Source organism: Triturus cristatus, chromosome 12 (assembly GCF_964204655.1).
Source record: "Triturus cristatus chromosome 12, aTriCri1.1, whole genome shotgun sequence".
In the NCBI taxonomy this organism is placed as follows: Eukaryota; Metazoa; Chordata; class Amphibia; order Caudata; family Salamandridae; genus Triturus; species Triturus cristatus.
Window position 1 is genome coordinate 462,251,982 of NC_140595.1, and position 27,479 is coordinate 462,279,460.

The 27,479-nt window shown below is 45.5% G+C and overlaps 1 protein-coding gene across 1 annotated transcript in view; it reads left to right on the top strand.

Moving 5' to 3' along the window:
• PHKB (phosphorylase kinase regulatory subunit beta) overlaps positions 1-27,479 on the top strand; it is a 1,466,493-nt gene that overhangs the window by 796,876 nt on the left and 642,138 nt on the right. The window contains exons 10-11 of the mRNA XM_085637773.1: positions 10,938-11,135; positions 23,429-23,486. Of these exons, the coding sequence (XP_085493899.1) occupies positions 10,938-11,135; positions 23,429-23,486 (256 nt within the window). The remainder of the gene's footprint in view (positions 1-10,937; positions 11,136-23,428; positions 23,487-27,479) is intronic.

A 27,479-nucleotide genomic window follows, 5' to 3' on the forward strand; every position in this document is an offset into this window, starting at 1 on the left:
AAGAATGCGCACATCCTGCACCCCTGCGCAGTCGGTAGATGGTACGAAGATGAGGTCGATCCGGGCATGGGAGTGATGGGCCGCCGATGTGTGGGTGTATTGGCGAGCCAGCGAGTGCCAGATCCTCCAAACATCGCAGAGGCCCTGAGATTCAGCCCAGGACGAGAGCTGTTTTACGCGGGCGGCGCGGGCCAAGGATACCGGACCCGTCGAGTCCAGGTGAGGCGAGTAGACAGCGTTGAAGTCCCCGCCGAGAATGAGGGAACCCGCCGGGAGCGTCGGGAGGAGATCCGCTGTGCGGGAGAGGGCCGACGGCAGGAGGGATGGAGCCGCGTAGAGGGACATCAGGGTAAGGGGTCGCCCCTCCAGAGTGCCACATACCACCACCACCATGCCCTGGGGGTCCAACTGCACCTGGGACAGGACAAAGGGGAAGGACTTGCGAAGCAAAATGGCCACCCCTCGGGATCCCCGTGCAAAACCTGAATGCCATACCCTGTCATAACCATAGCGGCCAAGAAAGGGACAGTTATTGCCAAACAGGTGAGTCTCCTGGAGGAGGAGCACATCGATCTCTGTACGTTGCGCATATTTGAGGACCGCCATGCGTTTGAAACGGTCCAGAAGACCATTGACGTTCCAGGATAATATGCGCATGGCGGCCCTAGGGACAGGTGGGTCAGCCATAATCCAGGACAGAAGACGGGGCCAGTGGAGGCGCGGCTGAATGCCGCCCCTAGAGAGGAAGGACAGCGGGACATCGGGCAGGAGAGCCGGTCAAAAAGTACATGATACCATGGCACACCAAATAAGAGGGAGTCATCCCCCACCAACAAAATCTCCCCAACGGGGAAGAAACAACCCCACACCAACCCCAAACCCCCACCCCCCACCCTATACTTCGAAAACAGAAGCATCTGTTGCCCGAACCAAATGGAAGAAACACCAAGCTAAAACGCTCGGGCTTGAGCGCTGGTGGACCCCTGATACAATTGCAGTCAAGCCTGATTTACCTGCCCTGGCCAAGAGCAACACTGTCAGCGGAGCATTCTACCCCCTGCCCGGGCACCCCCCACCCCCCCCCCCCCCCAAAGAAACAAAGAGAGTCAAATGTTAGGGCTGCGAGAGAGGTCTGAAGTGTCCACCAATTCGGACGGCTGGGTTGCAGGGCCCGTGAGCCGGGGTGACACGGCCCGCCACCCGTCAGCCACGGGACTGGCGCGTGTGGCCGAGGAGGCAGATGAGGTTCTCAATCCCCTGCGTGGCCGTCCCCCAGAGCGCGTAGTGATCGCCTCCCCCGTTGTGCGCTCCCGGGGTAATGTGCGATGCCGCCGACGGGTCTTCGATGTCCGGGGCCTCCCTCGCCCCCCCCGCATATCCGTAGGCGATCCGCGCCCAGAGCGCTGCAAGGGGTGCTCCTCTGTCAACCAGGTCCAGGCCGCCCGTGGTGTATCGAAGAAAAGTGTCTTATGCTGGAAGACAACCCGGAGGCGGGCCGGGAACTGGAGCTGGTACTGGAGTCCCAGGGAGAGCAGCTTTTGTTTCACTTCAGTGTAGGAGTGACGCAGCTCTTGGATTTCGCGGGTGTAGTCCGGGAATATCATGATTTTGTGGTTTTGGTAGTGGAGGGCGTCCGTGCGCCGGGCTTCGCGGAGAATGGCATCTCGGCAACGGAAATTTAAGAGCTTGAGGATGAACGGCCGGGGGGGCCTGGGGGCCAGGGAGCGATGGGCTCTCTCCACCACGAACGAAGCAGATAGGCTGTCCGCCGGCATCCAGGACCGGAACCAGCGCTCCATGAAGTCGTCCGCCCGGCCCGATTCGACTCCCTCCGGGAATCCCACTAAGCGCAGGTTGCTGCGCCGAGCGCGGTTTTCTGCATCCTCGACCCGGCGGTGTAGCTCCTTAGAGTGGGTGGTCAGCTCCCGAACCTGGTCTTGTAGATGGCGGATGTCATCCTCAGCCGTGGATATCCGGGACTCGGCTTCCGAAATGCGGGCGGTGGCATTCCTCAGATCCTGCCGGAGAAGAGCGACATCCACTTTGACCTCTCCCACCATGCCCTCGAGAGAGGCGCGGGATGAGTTGATGGCCTGCAGGATGGCAGCCAGGTCTGTAGCGGGGGCCGGGACCAGTTCGCCCGTGAGGCCGGGCCCCTTGTCGGAGGTCGTGAATCTGTCCATCCTGGTTTGGGTGGCCCCGGACGCCGGATTGGTGGCCCTGTCCTTACCCATTTCTGGGGCGGCCGTCAGCGAAGGAGGGCAACGGGCTGGCGATAGACCTGCAGGATGGCAACGGGTGGTCGGGCTGCCGTGGGACCAGCAGGAGGTATGGCCGGGAGGTCCCTCGGCTGGAAACGGCTGGGTACCACCAGCCTCAACGGTCAAGCCCCGATGGGCATCTCAGCGGGACTGCCCGTCCAGCCCCTGGTTGCAGGTGCGCCCGCAGGCTCCCCCCAACAAAGCGAGGCCCAGCAACGTAGTTCACAGTTCCAGGCCACCGGACCGTCACTCGGGAGCCCCTCAGCCGGTAGTCGCCAAGGCCGCAACCCCTGTCTCAGCCCACCTCTCCAAGGGGACGCTTCGCCAGTTCAGTCTCCCCGCGGTCCCCAGGGGGGGGGCACAGTGCCACTTGTCGGGGTCCTCGGCCGGGGGCCCAAGCGATGGAAGGGGGGGGGAGACAGCACACGCACCCCCCGGCCGCCGATGTGCGGCCCGAGTCAAGGAAGGCCCCCCCGCACCCGGAGTCCGCAACCAGTCTCGGGCCGATGGAGCCGGTTCCGCGCTGCAGCCAGGAGGAGAAGGGAGGGAGAAGGGGGGGGCTGGGGGCCCGGGTCCCCCGGCCGCCGACACACGGCCCGATGGGGGGGGGGGTCTCCCCTCCGCACCCAACCCCACAGCCGCCCCGGTGAAGCGGTCGCAGCCAGCCGCACTCACCGCCTGATCCGCCACTCTATGCCGCTTGGGGGGGGTCCGTCCCAGCACTCCCGGGGCTCCGGACAGCATCAGCGGAGCAGGGCAGCGCCCGGCCAGCACCAACAGCACCCAACTCCAGCAGGGTCAGGCCTGCGCCCCTCGTGGGCGCCGCGGGCTAAATTTTCAGCTCGCCCGAGCCGCGGCTCCACAGCCGCCACCTTCCGTCGTCGGTCAGGTTCCGCAACGTCTAGGCAGGCTCCCGATGTCCGCAGCGCCCCAGGATTAGGTTTGGGGCAACAGGGCGGCTTCACAGGCCCCCACACTCCGAGCGAGCCGGCCAGGGCAGTCCAGGAGAGGAATCAGCAGGATTTGCGGGGACCGATGCCGGGAGCCTCACTGAAAGGCTTCCATGACGGTCAGGCGCCACCTAGCGCTCCCGAAATATTAAACACATTAAAAACTACCCCATATCTTACTGCATTAATATGTTCAACATTTACTGTAATGTGCAAATTGTACAACGCGACTACTTCAGCCTTTTAAAGTGTGAGATTGCCTAGTGTCTTGCACTGCATGCAGCATCAGCTTTGGAAGAAAATGCTCTAACCAGGCTTCGGATAGGACCCACAGCTGCCGACTGCATTCAGTCATATAAAAATATGTGCATAGACAGCTCTTTAAGTGGGATGAAAAATGTGGGGACGCTCTAAAAGGGTACATGTAAAATACATTTTGGTGATTCCCATAGTGTACTACCCGACCGGTATTTCGGTTTCTCTCTTCGATTGAATTGCATCCAGATATATCAAACAACTGACCTACACCTAAAACGTCTCAGTACGATTGGCTGTTAGCTGTTTAAGATAAACGAGTAACAAGGATTTGTTAAAAATAATTAAACTTACAAAAATTTCAATTCTGAAATTTCAACAGTATTGAGGCCTGTGGAAGGAGTTTTGTCCTTCAGTTATGTGTGCTTTATGTTATATGTGTGTGTCCTTTTTCACTGCACATCTCGTCCATCTGCACATCTTCAACCACCTCTTTCGTCTACAGCACCCTCTTAACCCTCTTCCCCCGAATGCACTTCCTCGCATCTCCCTCCCTTCACCACTTCCGACATACATTGCGCTCACTCACATTTAAGCAATTTATTTCCTTTTGCCTTTGCCCTTTAAATATTTTGCCGTCTGTGCACCCCCTTCATACACATTTCCACAGAATTGCAATTACAACTGGAATACATGACCATAGTTCTGTGTGCGCTTCAGAGAGTTCAACCCATTGATAGGCCCTTTTCTTTGGCATCAGCGTCAGAGATCTCAATCAAAGCCCCTCATAAATTCCTGGCATGGCTCAAAGTATGCACAGGAAAATAATACAGAAACGGAATATGATTAAATAGCTAACTCTTGAGGAAGGAAAGATGTAGTAAAACGTGATATCACTGATATGCTTTGCCTTAATGTTTTTAACACTTAGTGTTTGTTAATCAATTCATGTTTTTGGCATTAATGTTGCTAAGGGCATGAAGATAGTGAAAGTTTTAATGTCACACGGCAGATAACTGGCTATTGTAAGCACATAGCTCTCGCTTTGCACTTGACTCAGATATTTGGATCAGCTTTTCAAGGGAACAAGAACCCTGGCCTGCTCGTCTTTTGGATCAATTTTGTGGGGGAACAAATGCAGCAACTCCACTTCTAACGGGGCCAGCGATGTGCACCCCGGGCCGTCACAGTGGGGGAGGTTAGCGTGGCGAGGGGTCTTACCACAATATATTTAACAGAAGATTAGTATTCTAACATTTGCCATAACCGAGAGCAATTAGAGTTAATGGGGTATCAAGCACTTGATAAATCTTGAAGTACCCGACCTTATCTTGGTGGTAACAAATAAATTGACTCAACATCCCAGGACTCCAACCGGCTGGTGGAGATTTTCTACAATTTAAGCAATCATTGCATACTAAGACTACGACTGGACGGTGGATGTCTTCAATCTTTTGGACCCTAGCAAAGTGATCTCCTTACCTTTGGATACCATATTTGGATCCCTACATTTCCATGACTTACAAGGAGGAATTCTGATTTCCAACTTTTGGTGGAATTTATCGCTAGGAACACTGCTTCCTTCAAATCCATTGATTGGATTATCTGTGTTTGCGGCTGTCCACCCCGTCTTTTACAGTTCTGAGGAATACCCGCTGTGAAGCATAACACTCTGCGTTGTTTTCAGGGTCAAAACATCGACGTTATTTTCATTCATGTCCATACAGTCTCCTTGACCCTAACTTTTAAAACATTACTGGGTCTTGTATTCATGTTATAAATGTATGAATAGGAAGGAAATTGTGAATCAAACGCCTTTATGTCACTTATGTATGTCTTGTATATACTTCACTATTGACTTGACTTGTCACCGTTTTCTCACTCAATTTCACAAGTCACCTTTGTTGCGCCGCAATTTAATAGTGTTCATGATAGCCATTTTCAATTTTCTTGTGAATATAAAAAACTCTTCTTTTTGCATATCTTCTTCTCTTGGTGTGTTCTTATCATACATGTTTTTTCAAAAATTTCTTTGCATTTATTGAAAATAATTTGAGATTTTTTGTTCCTTTTGTATTAAATACACGGAACACAGCAATTGTTTTACCGAGAACAAGGCACCAAAACACGTGTGCTTGCATCCACTCCTATGTGTGACGAATGGGAAAGGGTAGGATCTATGCCTGTGAATGATGGAGAGCTGCTCTCACGCAGGGACTCCGACGCCCGAAACCATGACGCTGAAAGCGTCACTGGCCTATAGTGGATACTGCCTTAGACTACAATGGCAATGAAGGGCTTTAGAACAGTAAGCTCTGCGTCACATTTCAGAAAGTTGACTTACTGCCTGTCTTTTATCTCCTGCTTCAGAGCGAGGTGGGGCAGGCAGCCTGGGACAGACAGCCCAGACTTAAATACATCGATTTGTTTGGAGATACGATCGTATCTCCAAATAAATCGATCTATTTCATATTTGTACAGGAATGTGTAGGATTTTCGGGGGTGGGGGGGGCGCAGTCCCGGAGTCTTAATGGCGTAACCACCACATTTCTTCTACTATACCATGCGCGTATCCATATTAATTATTCAGAACTAAATGACATTTTTTAAATGTTATCAGAATAGATCCTTGCACTGTTATGCCGCAGATATGAAGATGATATGTACTAGAAGGATGCAAAACCCCAGAAAATTGGCTTGACAGCACCGCTCTCTGCAAGGCCTGTGGTCACTAAATCTTAATACGTACATTGAGCGAGCTGTCCGCCCCATAGAGCAATGCTCCCCTACATCCTGCTGCTAGCTGTTTGTTGTATCATTCAGCCTCTTTTGGAGTGAATCAGACAGCAATTCTGTCATCTCTGTGCACAATATAATTTGAATTGAACTCGTTAAAAAGAATGACTTTGCTATACAGCTGTTTATATTAAAAGTATATACAATTTTAACACATTGTTAACCACATAATTTCCTAGGCACTAACTAATAATAAGTAGTAACTAAGGGACACTTAGGTAGTTTTCTTTATTTATCCTTAGCGAAGCATAAGTGGCGGTGGACTTAAATAGCACATGTCCATGGGAAAGTTACACCATCCTACTTTGCATAAACCTATAAGTACATTGAAGCCCCCGAATTTAGTCCAAGATACAATAATCTTAGTTTGAGCATACATTTAAAAAATAATCTTCTTTTTCCATTCAATGATAGATTGCAAAATCAACTCATTATTGCAGATCACAAAGTCCAATACATGTAACAAAGTTAATTACAGCAAATCAAAAACAATTGCATGACGAATTTCAGTTAAATTAACAACAATTCCATGTGCCAAGACATCCAGAGGTCATTTCAATATAGCAAAAGAAAACATGAAGCTAATGGCCACAAAAGAGTATATTCAGAAACTCACAGAATCACATATAACGTACAGTCAGTTCCAGCGTCTGCTTCCTCTTGAGAAAGAGACAAAGCAGAATAACCATCCCATTTAGACACCTCATTTGAGCAATCCATAAGGAATAAGTTGATTCTTAATGGGTGATTGTCTTCTCAATCTAAGGTACACAGTATCTTTAATTCAGTTCAGGTGTCTCGATATACTTTTAGGTGTATGCAGTCTTATCATTTGCTTGAGTGCTCCTCTCGCTGGACAAACAAGCCCATTTTGCCTAATTTTTCCTTATTAATCATCCTACTTTGTATAAAGTGGTATTCTTTATTTTTTTCTCCTTCATCAATGTTGTACAGCCCTGATGAAGGAGTCAATACATAAAATATGAGTATTAAAAAAACACTTAATTTAAAGTGGGGAATGGTTAACCTACCAATGGGTGTGCACAAAATGTGCAGAACCCTTTGTACTTCTCACTGTTGTAAAATGGATGACATGGACATACCCCTTCAGCACCTTGATGGTTATACCCTCTTTGATGGTGCAGAGGATGGTACAACTCTATTCTATTCTGTTCTTGGCATTTCTAAAGTGTTTTGATGCCCAGCGGGCCTCCCAGCACTAACAAATTATACCTGAGCTCATATCCTGAAAGAGAATTAAGTAAACAGCAAAGTTTTCAACAACTTCCCAAAGCTTAATTCGTCTTTGGATTGCTAAGCAGTGAATTCCATAATTTTGGAACCAGGCGGTCAAAAGACCTACCACAAAAAAGACCTACCGCCAATTCTTGATTTTTTTTTTGTAACCGGTTGTGTGCTTATGACGAGCCCAGCTCGTCATGAGGCACAGTGGAGCTGTGCTCATGACGAGCTGGGCTCGTCATAACGGTCGCACTCCGCCCACGCACGATTGATTCCCCGCCTGTTCGGGAGAATCAATTAGTGGGCGGAGCCGTGACGAGCTCAGCTCGTCATGAGCACAGCTCCACTTTGCCTCATGACGAGCTGGACTCGTCACAAGCACAGCGCCGGCGCCCCCCCCGCGGGGAAATTACCCCCGCGGCGAAGGAGTTAACATTAGGAATTGTTAGTAAACATAGAGCAGTAGAACACAATGTTCTACTGAGGATGTAGGGAGGAACCAGGTGTTGTAATAGCTGCGGGCCCTTCCTGTGCATCACACAATGAGCTATGCCTAGGACCTTAAACTGTATCCTCTTAGCAACAGGGAGCCAGTTTAAAAATATGGAACGCTTCACAAATGTGTGTGTCTTCCGCTTCTGCGGCACTTATACTAAAATTGGAACGATACAGAGAGCATTCTACACTGTTTAGATTATGATTTCATAGTATGTACGAAAGAAATGCATGCACATAAATGTAAAAGGTCAGGCACATTATTTTATAAATCTTTAAGGGAGTTTGTATGTTTTATATTGATACCACTCTCCCACCTTAACCTGTACTAAGTGTTTTCTGTAATCCAATGAATTAAGTAATGGAGTCTGGCCTGATGCAGCTAGGATGTTTTTCTTCCTGGGTATTCATTTAGGGGCCCATTATGAGTCCTGCTGTTTTTTTATGCTGTAGTATCAGACCAGGGAAATACGGATACCTTGCTGGGTGCAGTACTCCCGCATCTTTGAGTTTTGCAGCATGACAAAGGGAATAACTTGTTAACATGGCATATGTTCACATGTTCTCCGTATTTAATTTGTAAAAGAATAAGTACCAGGGCGCAAACTTTATTAAGAAGTCCTTCGACGCCGCGGCTCAATGTTGGGGTTGCTGAATGTCAAGGCTGTCTAGTCTTTATTTAACCTCATGCCTTTTTCATCCATCAATATACTGTTGTTGCCTCTATATAACATTCTTATAGGTCCAATTGCACTCCTGCTTCCACCCTTTGCCAATGTTTTTCCATCTTTCGGTCTCTTGTTTTGGGTCAAAGTCTGATGATTAAAAAGAAGTCCGGGTACATTTGTGCCAATATTTCCTTTTGAGATTAGCTTTTGCATTATGACATAACTTTTTATTTTAGCTTCAAACTACTGTTACTTCCTTTTGTGAACCGTTTGGGGATAAACCTCTGTATCTCTGAGACATGCCAGGATTACCCTAGTGCTACCATGTTTGGTGCCACCATGGCTGGCAGTTCCCCAACTCCTTAGCATGGCACACATCAGGATCTAATTGATAGTTTCTGCATAACATTTTACGTGCATGTTTCTGCTGTGTCTGTCTGTGTATCAATCCATCTATATGACTGATCTCCGTTAAACCTGAGATGTTTGCATTAGACTTGACATGATACATTTCATTTAAAGTTATTAGCACATAAAAATGTTAATCCGCCCCCCCATCTTTATGAATCTGCATGAAACTTGGCATATCCACATAAAACTAAATTTGTTAAATTTTCGCCATATTTCACGTGGATTTGTCAAATAGTATGTCAGCAAATAAATACTATTTGAGCATCCCCTTTTAGCATTGTTCCCCTTGATGAATCTGTACAAATCTAAAAGTACAGAGAGTAAACCAAAATTGTTAGACATCTGCCATCTTTCATGCAAATTAGTCAAACAGTGCCAAAGTTAATAGCAAATCAAAACACATTTTCAACTGTCAAGATAATAATTTGCCCCTTGGAAACCAAACCCAACACCTATTTCAAATGATATCTCAAAAACTACTGAATGAATTTACACCAAAGCAAGCAAAGTTACTCTGCTGAGTAAATTTCTATTTTCACACCATGTTATGTGTAATTCTGTTCTGAGTTTTTTGCTGTAGTAAAAAGCAAAGGTTCTTATGAGTGTAATGGTAAATGTCACTTTCTGACCCCAACAGGCTTCTGCTGCTTTATGCACCACTCAAGAATTCTATGGTGTCTTTTTCAATTAGGAGGAGCAATCTATACATTGAAACTTTTATTTTGGCTCTAAAATATAACCTAGGTATATTACCACTCAGGGCTGCTGAGATAATCTAAAAATGTGTCTGTGATGGCAACACAGGCATCTATACTGACAGTACACAGCTACAATCACAGCTACGGCCAAGTCTGATGGCTATTCAGGTTATATATTGCACTAAGTAGCGACATAGATATTCATGGCTACTACTAGAGTGTGAAACCGAAATGTGTGAGAACTAATTTACAACCGTAGATGGTTCAGATTTGCCAATCAATTGTGAAGCTCTGCTAAAATAGAAGTGGCGAAGAGTTTCAAAATATGTTATTATGGTCCATGAACCATGATTGGGCCTATTACCAGTCTAGTGATGGAGTGTGTGACCAATGCTTTGGTACTACTACAGAGTATACCCCGCCTTAGTGCGTTATTAAAAAAGAAATTTGCCTTGGGGTACTAGGTTCATTTGGATGCCTTTAAAAAACACAAGACGACTTAGATGTCTTCCCCATCACAGAGGGCTGGTGCTTCCCAATGACTTGGTTATATTTTGCTGTGATGGGCAATAGGTTTGACTAAATCATGAATTCTGAATCTAGAAATAATGTCCATTCATTTCTGTTCAACCATAGCTAGAAAAAAAAAATATATATTCTATTTTACCAGTTTGAGATTATCCGTGTACTCACGGTTCAGTGTGATTGCTAAGGTTGCCAAATGATCATTTGTCTAATGGAAACCATTGGAGGACAGATCCTTTGAAGCCCCTAGCAATTCATTTGTTTTGCTGCTCAGTTAACTAATGAACTTGCAATTAAAAAATAACAGCAAATGGTTGTTTTCTATATACAAGCATGCTTAGGATCAAAAAGAGATATCGGCCAAAAGTGTGATGACTAAGGCATCAGGAAATTCAATGTTTTGGTTGGTTTCAGTGGATATGTGTTCCTGTAAAGTCACAAATGCTAGATCTCTTGCCCCACAGTATTATTATGAAACATGAAAGTGCTTGTTCGTAGAAAGTAGATGTTCCTCTTATAGGCTAAATCCAGGTCTTAACCATGGTCATTGGTTCTGTTACAGCAAGATGAATTTGTTCAGTTGCTTTAGATGTCAGGTTCTGGACCATAAAATAACATGCGCTTCGCTTTTTCTAGAATACAGATGCAGCCCTTCTTCCCTGCATTAGTTATCCAGCATTCGCCGTGGACGATGATGCTTTGTACAGTCAAACTCTGGATAAGATTGTCCGAAAACTTAAAGGAAAGTATGGTTTCAAGCGATTCTTGCGTGATGGCTACAGGACAGCGCTGGAAGACATGAACAGACGGTACTACAAGCCTGCAGAGATTAAGGTATACTCGGAGTACTGCTGTATTACATACAGGACGCAAGATACACATAGGTCAAGCTGAGTCACGTCTGCGAGTGGCGGAGCGGAGGGGGGGGGACTAAAACCAAAAACTAAACTAAAACAAAAAAAAAGAAACTTATCTGAATTCCTCCGCATTGCTGCTCTTCTGGCTCCACTGTGGCCAATCCTGACTCTGCTCTTACAGTATGAGAGCAGAATCAGGATTGGCCTGAGCTCCCTTGAATTGCGCTCCCAGGGAGACTGGGAGCCTGTGCCTGCTGTCTCCAACCCAGAAACACAGCTCGGGTTGGAGACCGCTTCAGTACGCGTGACACTTTGGCAGGTCAATCAGTCATGCGCACTGAAGGCAATGCTCACCACTTCCCCTCAGTGCCTGTCATCCCGTGGCACCCCCCGCCCCCTTCCCCCGACTACAAGGTAGAAGAAAAATAAAAATATAATAAGCATGATTTATTATCTTTTTATTTTCCAAGTTTTGCAGCTGCTCCTGCTGGCAGGAGGGGACAACGTTCCCCCACCATAGTGGAGGAGCCGCCGCTGGAATCTGTAATACAGCAGTAGAACTGTGGCCAAGGTGTGACTGGAAAGGAGGAGGATGAGCGTGATGGGCCAAACAAATTACATTGAGGCCTCCCAGGTCCGTGAAACTATTGGCTCCGAACAGATTTTTCATATTACATTGTAAAATAAAGAGTAACTCCGAATAAAAAAGTAACAAAACTGTGAAAATGTTTATAAAAAATGCTAAAACGGTTTTAAGGTAGCAACTAAACCCAGCAGCTCCTATTAGCTTCCTCTCAGTAAAACCGGCTCTAATGTGGTCGCTGTGGCTGAGGTTTTTTTTTTAATATCCATACAGTTTAGCTCCTGTACGTGTTTGGAAGCAAGCCTAACTATCACATATGAATTATGATATTAATAGGGCCCATTCATTAAAAGGAAACTACGACTCCTGTTTGTGCTGTCATTAATCACATTCCTCCCTCATGATTGCATTTGCAGCAGCATTGTTCTGGCTGCTACTTTTTCGCTTTTGATAAATTCCCCAAGCTTTATTAGTAAGTGAATTATGTGCCGACATTTGATTAATCTTTTAAAATAATGGGCAAATTGGATTTGTCCTGGTGTCTGTGCGTGCACAATTTTGAGATAGCTTGAAGTAGTAGTTTGGCCAGTTATTGATTTGTTGAATGATTTAGGTTTCAAGTTTCAGAATTGTGTCTGCCATGTATTTCAAATATCACCTAGGACCTTAATTTATCATTCTGTTTAAATGTTGTTGTTAACTTTCTCCGAGTACAAATGATCAAAAACAGGCTCACTTCATCCTTGTGTTTTGTGTTTGATTGTAACAAGTTAAAGATTTTCACGTGTATTTCATATTTTGTATTGAATCCTTAGAATATTTTCCTTTTTGGAAATTAACAGTTCTGTCTATTTTTATGTGGGCAAAAGAGACTTTCCCCAACAAACACCCACCGGGCACTACTACCTGTGGGGATTATAACATTTTACTGAAGGAAAATCAGTGACTAATAAATAAATTACGAAACAATTAACTTTTAAGTGATGCAATGGAACTCTGACCAGGACAGTTGTGTGCTTTTCTTCTCAGAAACGTTGTCCTTTATTGAATAGTAGGATGAAACGATACACATAGCAAATGGCTACAGGAAAAGAGAATTAATTAATATATATATATATATATTTTCTTATAATTGAACTCTTTAAGATTATTAATTTGCAGCACGTTTTTCGCTCAGTGTGAACATGTTCTATGTATTATTTAAGCTAATACACTTACTCTGTGGCTTAAAAGTACATTTTCCAATGATTGCTGATCAGTTGTTTCAGTCCATTTGGGTTAACTGAGCTTTTCACCCTCCCATGTTTAATAAAAATAGTATTGATGAGCGGTAGTTAGAGCAGTCTGACACTAAAACATATTTAGTATTAATAAAAACATCTAGTACTTCATGGCTTGACTGGGCAGTATCTCCAAGCTGGTATGGGTTTGCAGAGAAGGATTGCATTAAATAATCTCTTATGGTTTTAGTAATCGAGTACCAATGGCATCTTTGACTACTTTCGATTGTTCGTGATTTGTGTGACTCACATTTAGTTGAATGGTGTGTGTATATGGGCCCTTTCCTTAGTATTTTAGGTTAAGGTATGAAATCTGCCTTTTCAGTGTGGGCACACTAGATTTTTCACTTTTTCCTGGACCCTATATTTTTGCTGACAGAACTTTATGCACTTTACCCATGCTAACCAGTAATAAAGTGCCTGTAGACCCCCTTTAAACATGATCAAATTGGCAAATTCCTACCTGGTATATTTAGTAATATTCAGTCTTTTTTTTGGCTCCAAGGCCATAAAAGCACATAAAACAAAATAAAACATAAATAGGTTAAAATGTTCATTAATACAGATAAAAAAAATACTCGCTCATTATTTTACACCCGATACACGCGATAGGGTTATATGCAGCAGTGCTCATTAGGCTAAGGGGTACAAAGTTATTAGTCAAATTCAAGGGGGAAAAACATGTTCTAAGGTTTCCTTGGGGGCGCCACAGGCCATACACTGCCAGTCTTCAGCTCTAGGGACATTGGCCACCTAGCAGTGAAGGAGTTTAGGGGTAGGGTCCTGTAACAAAGTTGCAAAAACAAGTGCCAAGCTAAGGGAGGTTCAATCTCAGCCAGGAAATCTTCTCTACTATAAGAATCTTTAGGTATGAGAAATTAGTCAGTCGTAGAACCTCGGTTTTCCTCGGAGTGTGATGTAGAGTCATTATGCTGTCAGTGCGCTGTTTTATTGTTATTCTTAGATATCTGCCCTGCCTCATCAGGAGCGCTACACAAGGTTGTGAGCCCAGTTTCTCCCAAAGTGTTTTTTACATACTTGACCTAAGGTATTTTGCAGGCACCCACAAGACAAAGTATGTCTACTGAGCCCACCCGATACTGATATATTTGGTATATTTAACTTACCTAGAAGACCCTTAGTATATGGTACAAGGTGTACTCAGGGCATGAAAGTTAAATGCCACTAACGGACTGCAGCAACTGTTGTGCTCTTCTCTATACCGGGCAAACCTGTCTTCAGGCCTACCAGTGTAGCCTGACTGCTTCAGCTTTGAACCTGCCGTCCAGCCTGTTAGGATTACCCTTTTAGAGGAGAAAACCTCAATTTTAAATATAAGTAAGTCCCCGAGGGTTCCAAGACTCCCTCGGGCAGAAGTTTGTTTTTTATAAATCTCTCATTCATTCATTCCCTTATGTAAGCCTTGTAACCCACAGGGTAAGGTGCATGGTATTTAAAAGTGGAGCATGTAGGAAATTATTACCACCATATCTCTATAGTGACAAGGTGCAAAAACGTATTTCACTTTGACAGGCCTAGCTGTCCTAAGTAGAAAACCAGAGTGCAGATTGAAATACTAATACTGTGTTTCAAGAATGGGACCCGCTAGAAAAATTGTTAAATAACTATTTTTAATAATTATTAAAAATCCAATTCAATGTTGAAGTTGGATTTTTAGTAAATACTGAGGAAGCGTAACTTTCAGAAAGCTACTTTTCCCCTGCCTAACGTTCCTGGAGGCTAATTTGCATTGTGACTACAGCTTCTCCCAGTTAGTGATTATCCTTGAATAGGTGTGAAAAAGTGTGAAATGCCTTCCAGGAGCAAACAGTAGGCTGAATGAGCAGATATCACTGCTCAGAACTTCATGGAATTTTCAGGGGGACGGGGGTGGACATCCTTTTTGACACTACAGTGTCAAATCCTGCTAGAGTCTCATGACAGGGCTGTTGGGTTAACATGTTGCAGTTGGGGTGCACTTGAAAGGGAAAGAATAGGATGCCAAGACATTTCTTTTAGTATCCACTGTCTGGTTGCTGAAGTACCCTGCATTTGTCCTACAAGACATCTGTTTCGGAGTTTGTTGTCAGTACAGCACCTGCTCCAAACTGAATTTTAGTGTTAGAGGTGGGAGGATTACCTTAGTAAACCACACACACCCATAGCCCTCAGTCCTAATTTTGTTTGGCTGAAGGCTTTTACCATCATGAAAATGTTCTGACACATTGCATTTATTTTATAACTCTTTTTATTGCAATAAAGTAAAACATGACCGCCGTAGCCAATTCTTCCATCTTCAGAATAGTATAGCACATTGTATTGATCAGAAAATATTGATATCTCCCTTGTAGTTTCAATCGCGTACCCTTTCCATTCAATCCTGTGGGAGGGGGGATTTGGGGGGGGGGGGGGGGGGGGTTTCATCTATGCATTCAGTCTTTAACTAATTGAATGGGTCTACTAACAGGAGCACAGAACAACCCCCTACCTACATTCCGGCTACCCCAGATCTTGGTCCATTTTCGGGATATCCTCTACCCTCATATGTTCCCGTCTCTGCTTGTATGCACCAATTCATATCTGCTCCCCAGTCTCTTAATGTAAGACTAGAGTCTGCATTCCATTTTATGGCTATATTACGTTTCACAACCATGAGACCCAATGTTACCCAGAGTCGTTCGCCTGCAGTTAAGTCCGTTGCCTCCCAAATATTCAAGAAGCATAGTTGGGGTGAGGCCTCCACCGTGTCTATACATAATGTCAGCATGCACAACGTCACTTCCCTCCAATATTCCTTGATCTCCGGGCAGTTGCACCACATATGAAAAAGGGTGCCCTCATGGCTACATCCCCTGCGGCATTTTCGACAGGATTAATCTTCTCATTTTACCAGAGTCGTACAAGCATAATACGTTTTGTGCAGAATCTTAATTTGGACCAATAGAAAACTTGAGCGTATGGCCACCTCTCTCGGATGCCATCGCCTCCAACCATTCATCTTCCAGTCGGCCCAAGATCCCAATCATTTATCGGTATTGGTCGCTAGGGTGTCTGGTGAGTTATAAAATATTATCCGGTATGTCAAAGATACTGCCTTTCTCTGCATGTAGTCATCTAGCAGTCTATCCTCTAATGGGGAGGATTCAGGGAGAACTGTCCTTTGAGGGAACAGCCCTTTGTAGCGTGTCTCTTATCTGGAGGTAGCGAAAGGTTTCACAGGGTGCCTGTTAATGTTCTCGCTGAAGATCAGTAAAGGATTTCACCTCCCCGTTAGAACATAAGTCACCTACTTGTGAGAGATCTAGAAGGTCCCATTTGTCAAATCCCTCATATTTCGCTAGAAGGCCCAGTTGTGTTGAATCCCACATTGGTGTGGCTTGTATAATTCTGTCGCGCCATTCCTGTGCCGCTTTTGCTGTAAGCCGAATTTTGACGGTCACTGAGGTTGGGGAAATTAATGGTGTATTGTGTCCCCCCCCCCCCCCATAAATGGCTCTGAGGTAGCCCCCTGGTGGCATATTTTGCCTATCCATTCGATAGGCGGTTCGTCCTGTGGTAGATGGACCCAGTGGTTAACCACTGTAAGTTGTGCTGCCCAATCATAGTACTGAAATGCAGGGAGTACAATCCCACTGTCTTACCAGCCCCTCGTTGGCTTATGCAAAGCTATTTTCGGGGTTTTCCCATCCCAGAGGAGTGTTCTCACCACTGCTTCCACTGCTCGAAAGTGCGTCGATGGGACCAGGTTCGGTGCATTGTGAAGGACACATAAAAAAGGAGAAATGCCATCATCTTGTAAAGGGATGCCTTTCCCAGTAATGTCAGGGGCAGAGATCTCCAATGTTGCACATCATCTTGGAGTCATCTCAGAGGAGGTTCTAAGTTGTCCTATCTTCCCAATCCTCTGACCATTTTAGTCCCCTGATCAGCGGATCACCACGTATCCAGACCACCAGCAGTTCAAGGACAAAGCAAAGATCAGCGGAGCGAGAGGGGGCAGCCCTGCCTCGTGCCTCTCTGTAAGGTAAATACAACTGATCTACCTCCATTTACCGTCACCTGTGCCAGGGGACCCATGTATAGGAGACGTACCCAGGATAAAAACTTTGCCCCAAACCCTTGTCTCTCTAAGACTGCAAAGATGAAGGGCCACTTTATCAAATGCCATTCTAGCATCTAGCAACCCCACTACTGCATCTTTCGGAACATATCCCGCCCTTCGTAGCACCCCACGTAGGCGCCTCAAATTTAGTGCAGTATTTCTACCAGGCATAAACCCTGGCTGATCAGGATGTATTAATGTACCTAACACCGGGGCTAGTCGGATTGCTAAAAATTTGGCCAAGATCTTGACCTCGGCACAAAGTAAGAAGATCAGCCTATAAGACGTACAGCGGTCCGGTGGTTTTCTGACCTAATGAATCACTGCAGTATTAGCAAGGCTCTGATTTTCTAGAAACCTCTCTACCTCTAAGCTTTCCTTAAACATCTTCTCCAAATAGGGGGCAATTTTGGATGCTATCAATTTATATCATTCGATCGGGAGGCAATTGGGACCCATTGCTTTCCCTACGTTTAAGGACTGAATGGCCTGGGACACTACACTTTCGGTGAGATCTGCCTCCAACATCTCTCTATCCATCGTCCTTAAGGTTGGTATCATAAGGGTGGCTAATAGGTTCTGTGCAGCCTCTGTGGTAACCTGTAGCCAGGGAAAATATAATTCTGTGTAATACGTCTCGTAAGTATCAGCATTGCCTTGCCTGTCTTTCACGGAGATTCCGCCTCTGAGACAACCTCAAATACCCAATTTGATGTTGTTTCCCTCTTATTTATCTATGCCAGAAGCTTCCCTGCCTTGTCTCTCATTTCATATAAGCGATGCAAGGTTGCACGACATCTGGTTCTAACTGCGTCTTCCACTATATCGCTATAATTATTTCGCTTATTGTTCAGTTTATTTCGCACCTCAGTGTGATTTGTTGCTATCAATTTGGTTTCAAGGAGTTAGATGTCCTTTTCCAACTCCTCCAGCTGTGCCCTTTTTTCCTTTTTGTGTCCTGCTATCAGTGAAACACCCTGACGTCTTTTTACCGGTATAAAGGCCTCCCATAGGACTTGGGCCAAATCTGCTGTACCTTCATTTTTTGGAAGTATTGATCAGTAGTCTTAGGCAATTTGGTTTGAATACATGGCACCATCTACTACCAGGGACTAAGTGGCGCCACCCGGCTTCCCGATACTGTGCGTTTAACATAGATTGCCCAGAGTGGGGAGTGGTCTGTGCTTCCCCTGGGGAGGAGAGTCATTGCACTAAATGTTGGGAGTTGTCACTAGTCCAAACATATAATAATTGGTAATAAGCTACCATGCGCATATGAGTAGAAGGTATATTGACATGCCTCCGGGTTACGCATATGCCATATATCCACTAGGCCCAAAGCCGACAAAAATGTTTGCCAGGAACTTGTCCGAGGGGTCTCGCTGTCGCGCCGGCCACCGGTCCTGCTCCCACATATAGCTACATTACAGTCCCCCGATAAGTAATTTCCCGTGTGGTAATTGTACAATATGCAAGCCCTAAACTGTCAGCACCGTTGTGTGTAAAAACGGTGGAATGTAGAGAGAAATAATGTCGAAGAGACAGCCTTGCCAGTGGCCAGAGAGCGCCACAAAGCGCCCGTGAGGGTCATGTGAGATTTGCCGAATAGTGAATGAAGCCTCTAAATAAGCCGCATGTGACACTAACTTTATATCCCCACCTATTCAGTACACAGTAAGAAGCTCCTTGTAGGTGTGTCTCTTGGAGGAGAACTAAATCGGGGGATTGTCGCTTCAAATATTGCAGCACCACCCCTCTCTTAATCTTATCCCCCATCCCATTGACGTTCCAGGAAAGGAGTTTAAAACTAAGAGGTCTCTGATTCGTAGTCATTTGATCTTGTGTCAAGCTTTAAGACTTCTCCGCTGGGAGCCGAGCTCCACTTAGGGTAGCAATCTGTAAGCCCACATAGGAGCCAGGGGAAATATCTATGTCCGTAACTAAGTCTAGTAGAGGTCTGTGCTGCAATATGTTGCCTAAGTACCTGTGATGTCCATCGTCGCCTGCATTCACTGTCATCCACCCAAACAATCACAAAAATCCTAAAGAAGCAATTTAAGCTCAGTACCCCTCTCCCCCCCCTCCCTGCCTCTCTGCATTGTGGACCTAAAACTGCCCACCCCTCAACATTGCAGAGCGCCTGTATTTCCCATTCTCTATGCCCCATTGCAGGGGAACGTGACACAACTGGGGGTGGCCACCCGTCATCTCATCCCCCAAAGCATGGATCATCTTTACTGCACTTATGTGGTTCTATCAAGTCCCCTACAGTTCGCTGGTTACGACAGCATTGCATTATGGATCTGGAGTGTCACGTTCTAGTAGAGCCTGGGCCAAGGACCCCTACGGTACAACAGTCTTGGCGTGTCTTTTTCAGTATTGCTGGCTTCATGGTTCCGTTTTTGTCCTTGATGTCTGCGGCCCCTCCACCCTTCTGACTGCTGGCATGTGATCATTGTCTCCCTGCTGCACGCCAGCCATCTAGCCAGTCCCAAGCCTCCTCCGGGGTCTCAAAAAACCAAGCTTTGCCCTCTGCCACCACCCGGAGTCTGGCTGGGAATAACATTGCATATTTCGATTCTCTAACACTTATGGCCTTCTTGGCCTCAAGGAAAGAGCACCCTAGTATTTGGACTTTCAGCGTAAAATCCGGGAAGAATGAGATCGTAGCATTTTCAAGCTTGAGAGTTGGGGGAATATCTGGCTGTCTGCAATTTGTCATCTCTGTTGTTAAAGATCCGTGCTATTATAGGAAGAAGGGATGCTACAGGTCATAGCTCCTGTTGCGGCTGCAAGTTCTTCACAATAAGATCTTCATCAAAAAGGTCAGTTCCTGGGCCTTCCACCCGCTCAGGCACCCCCAGAATTCTGTCATTTCTGCGGGCTCTCCCCTCAAAATCTTCCACGCACACCTGGAAGTCAGCAGCAGTAGTCAACAGGTTATCAGCTTGTACTTCTAGCGTTTAGTAGAGGCTTGGAGCATGGCTATCGAGTCCTCAGCGGTCTTAACGCGAAAGCCAAGGTTGCGGAGGTCCGCATGCATTAAAGTAATCTCAGATGTGACCGTATCTATTTTGCACGTACCCCTTGAATCACCACCGGTATGTCTTGCAGTGTTAGGGCGCCCCCCGCCTCAGTGCAGTACAGTAGAGAAATGGTCCCAGTGGAACAATACTTAAGAGTAAACGAAATTAAAGTACACTAGGCATTATTACACTAATTCACTATGGATATGTATAGAACAATGTTATTTAATCACATTGAACATCCTTGCTTGTAAATCAGCAAATAACTCTTCATAAATTACTTCAAAAATAGTACCAAAACAGTGCCCCAAGTTGCGGGGAGAAAGGAAAGGGAGAAGGTATTGTGCATCAAATGAGGGTTAGAAAAGTGTAAAGGGAAAGTAGTGACATTCTATTCATCACATGAATATTTACAATGGAACACTGCTTATTTCAGCCACACATTTCAATAATAAACAATACATAGCCATGATTTGGAATATTATATCACAGTGATAAAGCACTGTTGATCCAACTGGAATGAAACAATGAAATAGTCGACGTTTCGACTCCCAATAGACCGAGTAGCCTGCTAGAGTACTTTCGACATGGTCTTCCTCAGGACAGAAAAAGAGGGAGGGGGGCACCAGAAGCCACCCTGAACTGGATGGTATTGATGTTGTGTTTGGGCCCGTAGGCTCCAAAGGACAAAGAGCGGCTTGATGGCACTTGAGGCATTCAATATAAAAATGATCACTGTGAAACATCCATTACATCAGGGAAGAGTTGCTAAAATCTCGTGTCCAAAATGGACCAAAGCGTTCCAATTTACTGTTGACAAATCTGTAATACAGAACAGGTTCATCTATTTGGGTCAAGCACGATCACGACTTGCGTGCAATCCTCAATCTGAAATGAATCGAGCGCATCCATCTCCTGTTGAAGACAGCAGACGGATGCGCTCGATTCATTTTATATTGAGGATATGTTCTGTATTTCTGTAGCCCCTACAAGATGCGACCATCTTGGTTGGCTGCTGGCCACGCCTCTTGACACATTGCATTTTTGGGCCTGTTTGCAATAAGCGGGTAGGGCTGACCACAGGATTTTTATCACATTGGTTAGGGGGTGGCCAGGAGTCACCTCACCAATTAGCTCATGCCAGGCATAAATGTAGCATCTCCAGGCACCTGCTTCAGAGCACTTTCTGGATCTGCACAATATCAAAATAGGAATAGACCTGCTGTCTGTGATCTGACAGGAGCCCTGAAGGACTGGACTTTGTTCCCTCTTGTAGTCAGTACAAGGACGTGGGCTCCAAGGGTTGGTTGGCTGTCGTCTTGTGTGGCTACAGGGCAGGGAGACAACAAGCTGCAAGAGGCCTTTTCCTCAAAGTACCCAGCTGTCCAGTGCCAACTGGACCCTGATGTTGGCCTCTGCCTGACAACCTGCGAGTCTCTAAATGCTTCCCCTGACACCTAGGATGACTTCAGACGTGTACTCTGTTGGAGGTTGGGACTTAAAAGACTAAGTCAGAAAGCAAATTCTTTAACCACATGAACTGCGTTGGTATACCCAACCATTGCTCCATTGAAGTTAGCCTCAAATTACACCTAGATCGTGGTCTACCGCGACCATAGACTCTGCGCTTTGTACTTTTTGGTGCTATTTTCCCTTAAATCTTTAACTCACATCTCTGGTTCCCCTTATTGGATTTTTGACCTTTTGGTGTTTTGTTTATTAAATTATACTGTACTGTATTTTTCTAATTTGGTTTGGGATTTTTATTGTCTGGCATTTAAATTTAGTTATTGTTTTGGCACTGCATAACTACTTTACACATTGCCCTAGGTTCAGCCTGTCTGCTCTGTGCCATCACTACCAGGGGGATGAGCTCAGACTCATTTAGTAACTTTGAAGGTTTATAAAGACAAGAGTTGTGATTATTCCTTGAGGTGGGTAGTCACCTACCGTATATAATCTAAATTCTTGCAGTCTTCATAGGACGTCACAATCCATCCCTGGCAACACCTCAAAAAAGACAGACTCCAGAGTATTTAGCAAAATGTAGTTATACGTAGATTACCTGCTGATGTTTCATCTAATGAAATCATCAGATCGGATTGGTCATTTTACGATTGTGCAGGCAGTGGCGGCTCCTCCGCTATGGCGGAGGAGCGACACCTCACTACTTTTAAGCAGTGGGAAGCAGAAACATAAAATGATAATAACTTTGCATTATCATTATTTTAGGCTGCTTCCTTCTGCTTTGTGGGCGGGAGAGTGCGCGGGCTGCTCTGCTCTTGGAGCAGGGTAGGGGAGGAGTGGTTTGCCCATTTCTAAGTGCGCAATGACTGTTTGGTCGGCCCTCTCGTGCTGCCCAAACCAGTCATGCGCACTTCCCCGTTCTCCACGCAGGCTGCATTACCGCCTGTGTGGAGAACATGCCCAGGCCCCCATTCCCTGGTTAAGGGTCGAACCAGGACGCTCAAAACCAATCACAATGCTGCATTGCATCGTTGTGATTGGTCAGGGGATCCTGGGTGCTTACCAATCACAATGCTGGTCAGTGGGGCCTGCTTCCTGTTCCTCGATGTGCATGAGGAGAGCAGGAGAAGAGAAGTGGGACCCCGCTGGCGGCAAGGTAAGTTTTTTTTTTTTTTTGTAATTGCACCATGCGCCACCCCCAGCGCGATCCTTTTGCACCTACCATGCCACCCGCCACTGTGTGCAGGTACATGGCAACTACTGAGACTTGATCCCTTGGTGTCTTTAGGTGCCACCCCATCCCCTCTCTGGTGTGTAGTCTGAAAGTTGGCCCTGCCACAAGAAGGTAACAGCGGAACCATGTGTTTGGTTTGCATGGAATACATGCACATCTCCCCACGTCTGCCGGTCCACAGGAGGCAAGAGTGATGCCAGAACTGCGGTTGGGGAAGGGGATGTGAACAGAGTGGATCTGTCAAGGGGTGTCTGCCACCTTGGTCCTTAGCCTGTGTCGAGATCTTGCTTTGAAACAATGGGCGCTCAGCTCTCTGCACAGGCAGGGATGGGATGGGGCCTGTCGGGTCTAAACTACAGGCTCCTGGAAAATAAAACTATGTAACTGGGCGCTGAGAAAAAACGAATTACGTGAAAATTCTAATTTGATGGAAACCAATTTATTGAGGGGCAGCCTGATGTAATAATTCACAAGTGCATCATTTTACGTGTAAATATTCTATATGCACAGATGAGAAAGTGACAATTGCAGGTAGATCCCGTGGACGGTGACATACATGCTTTGCTTTCTTCTTTCAGCTGTTTGACGGCATCGAGTGCGAGTTCCCGCTGTTCTTCATCTTCATGATGATTGATGGTACGTATGACGGAGCACTTCTTATCTTGTTAGCCAACACCACCGGCCTGGGTCATCATAGAGGACAGAAATAAAATGTGTTTTATACTGCCTGGAAAAATAGGATCCATAACTTAGCGATAAAAGTCAGAGTGAGTTATGTCCGTCTGTGTCAGCAGTAAGATGCTAAGAAATGTTTCTGTAACTACCTTATAAATAATGTTTAAAAAGTGCATGAGTTCTGGCATATCATGGTGCTGGCTGGCAGATGGATTATTACTGATATTAAAAACGCTTGTCTATTTCTTTTTGAATGCGCAAACCTAGCTCTTCGAAGGCCATGACTGGAGGGAGACTGTAGTGCCATAGGACAATGAGGAAAAATTAACATATTGGTTGGTGGATGACCAGTTCCATAAACGCTTCACTAATGCTTTAAGTAATTGAACTATGTTGACACAGCGCTTGGAAGCATGATTATAAAATGCATTGACCCAAAGAGAGTGTCATGGTTGGCCACAGATGCCATGCGATAATGTCCTTGTAGGACCCACGTGACATCTGCATGTGCTGTTTGGGATCTGATCAACATTTCCATGAGCACGGTTGTTACAGTACAATGACACACTTGAGTGTGTTCCACTGGCTTCACAGGCGATGTCCTAGCCTCTTTCTTGGACTTATCCTTTGATGGAAAGAAACTATTCAGAGAGAATGCCGACTGTTCTCTGGAACGCTTGAAAAACAGCTGTGTTAAGACTCGCTTCTAGGCCTAGGTTCCTCAGCAGGGCAATTCAGTCAACAATATAGGAAGTTTTGAGGCTACTCCAAAGTAGTGTATTCCTAGAAGAAACAGCTTTCGCAGCTGGTCCAGACACCCCCAACTCATTTCAGGGAAGGAATTAATTTATTGGACTACATCGCCAACAATAGCGGCAGAATCCAGGCTCCACCATCTTGGTGCTGGCTCTGCTACCAAAAAACTCTACATGAAGTTCTGATGGTTGTGGCAGCCATAGTCAGGACCCCATATACTTTCATACTTGGATGACTGGCTAGTGGCTCCATCAGGTTCAGATCTTCCACTCTTTTCATCTGAATCTGCGCTGTTGGATGGGCCCCTCCAACCTTTTGGTGGGTTGTCCTCTCAGCTTTCCTCAGTTTACCGAGGTCAGAGGCACTCCTCACCGATCTGGGTTGCCAGTCTAGGCCATGTGTCAGTGTAGGGCCTTTGGTCAACATCTGATCAGCTTCTAAATATAAATATGCTCATGCCATTTTGAAGACATTTTCTGGCCCATCCCAGGCAGCACCATCTACATTCTGTCAGACAATACTACCTAGGATTTGTGTTAGCCCTTGTCTCTTGCAAATCAGGATCTGACAATGACTAACAGTTAAGTGCTGTTTGGATGACCTGACGGCCTACATGTGTTTTTTTCTGACCAACATCTCTGTTTAGATTGCCATATGTCTTCCCTCCTCCTGATCCAATCAAAGAAGAGGATCACTGCATATGCTGAACTCCAGATGTGTAGCATCATTTCACTTTAACCACATGCAACAGGAGAGAGTAAATGATCAGCTCTAGGTTGACTGTACCATAGCTAAAAAGAGTAAGAGGCTGTGACCAATAACTATTTCGAGTTAAGTCATTCTATATATCAAGATCTGTTACACCATGACTAAGAAAGATCCTCTAGAGGTCATTTGTGTCCATTTCTGTCCGATTCCACAAACTAAGGAACCAGAGTTAGGGATTGGACCCAAACAATAGTTCTAATGCCTCCTCGTCACTAATACCTTCTTGCTTTGAAGGGCTAACAAGAGACTGAATGTGGATGCAACAATGCACCCCTTCTCAGGTCCACCTTAATGTTCCCAGAACTTTCAAGTTCAAGACTGAGTATATATGCATATATGTTAGTATTTCGCAGTTAAGCATATTTATATAACTTAAATATCTGTGATGACTTGCAACTCTTTTGGTTGTTAATTGACTTGCCAGCTGGGTAGAGATCTGTAATTACAACTGGAGAAGTTAGTGAGCTATTGAATCTGGAGAAAAGCCAGCAGGAGATGTTCCAAAAGACACCACTCTTAAGAGGAGTCAATGGTCTCTAGGGAAAATACAAAAGGAAACCCGATGAGAAACATTAGAAAACAATAACAGGGCACTCAAGGGAAAGATCCGGTGCGAACTATCTGCGAGAGGTAACCCATCAAAAAGTAACTTTGCCAGAAACGGATCCTCAGTCCTTCACTTCTTATATCATTTGACCCAGAAGTACCTCAAGTCACCTCTCCTCATTGGTCCGTTCTATCCCTGAACTGGAAACGGGAGATCACCATCTAAAATTGGTTTGGGACACCAGATAGAAGCTACGTGCAAGTCTGCCCTTGATCAATCTTGGTCAGCTTCACAGATGCCATTCCCTGCTGTGCCATCCTCCCTGTCATAGCCCCCCACTGTAAGTTCACGAGGTCCATGGATGCCTCAATGGCTCTCTCGAAAGTCGTCCCAGTTGCTGACAAACCTTTGGGGCTACATTATCATCCTTGCATTCTTTTGCTAAGCCCTATTGCCTTACATCTGAGGCATACAGCCATTTTCTTGGTTTAACAGCACTACTCAGTCCGACCTTCTAGAGTGATATAGTTTTGACACTCATTCTTAAGGTTAGGAATCTGTGACAAGATGTATCCATCAGCAGAAGAGATATTTACTTTTGTTTTTTTAAATCTGGGGAATGCCTCTTTTTGCATGATCACCCCCACTGTTTTAGATTGATGCTGCTGTTTTTTCGACTCTGACAGTGCACTGACGCCTGCTAACCAGACCTCAATGTTACTGTTCTAACCCATTACAAAATGTACATTGAATTGGTGGTCCCTAATTAGCATAAGCTGACCTATTTATAATCCCCTAGTACATGGGTATGTAAGTTATAGTGTCTACGCAATGCTGCAGTACTGATTGTGTCACCCTGTGTGTGACAAAGTACAGAATGTCTCCCAGCCTTCCACTGTAGCTTGTAAGCCCTTCCTTCCCTTAACAATATATGTGAGTCTCTCCCAAGGAAGGCGTCTCGAGCCCTAAGGCATGGAGCTATATATTATTAAGTGAGACATATACTTGAATATGTCCTAGCAGCAAAGCTATCAAATTGGCTTTTTTTCTGTGGAAAAATGAGTAGCCCCATTGACTGGTACAGAGTTACGGACTGAACTCTGTCTGGCTAACTTTTGAATGGGACTACTAAAATGGGTACTCCAAGGTATCAAATTAATTGTGGCATTAAACCCAACTTGATGCTAAAGTCAAATTTAATGTCACTTTTGAGAAAGTTAACTTTTAGAAAGCTGCCACTGTACTGCCCAATTTATCTAGTGGCCATCACTGTTTCTGCCAACCAGACAGCCTTCTGCACCCGCCTCCCCCTTGAGGAGTAGTGTGAACAGCTCCAAGGCTCAGGAACAATAGATTTGTGCTACAGAGGGAGGCATGTTTCAAAGGCAAAGCCGCCTTAAGTGAAGCCACTAGGGCACGTTATAAGCATAAATATGGCACCCCTGGCAACCTGGACCAGCACAGCAATGAAAGCATGCGCACAAAGAACAAGGAAGATCACAAGATTGCAGTTTATCGTGTGTATCTTAGTTGTGCGGAAAGTTTGAGTAACCTAAGATTGTCGTGAGGTGGTGCAGAGTAGTAGAGGGAAACAATGGGGAATGCCATGGATGGGCTCTCAGTGTCTGTCCATGTTGTGCTTGCATGAGGGGACAGCTAACGGAGGAGCGAAGTAGCATGGGGGAGGGTGTTTAAGGTAAAGCAAGGTATGTGGATCTCTCCTAAGAGAGACACTGGTTACGGTGGCAGTTTAACATCTTTTCCAGTGTTGTAAGGGTCTGTAGGAGTGCATCTAGTATTCCACAATGGGGCATTACTGTAAGCCTTATGCCTCTTCTCCTTGGATCACACAGCTCCAGCCCAATATTCTAAGTTCCTGCACC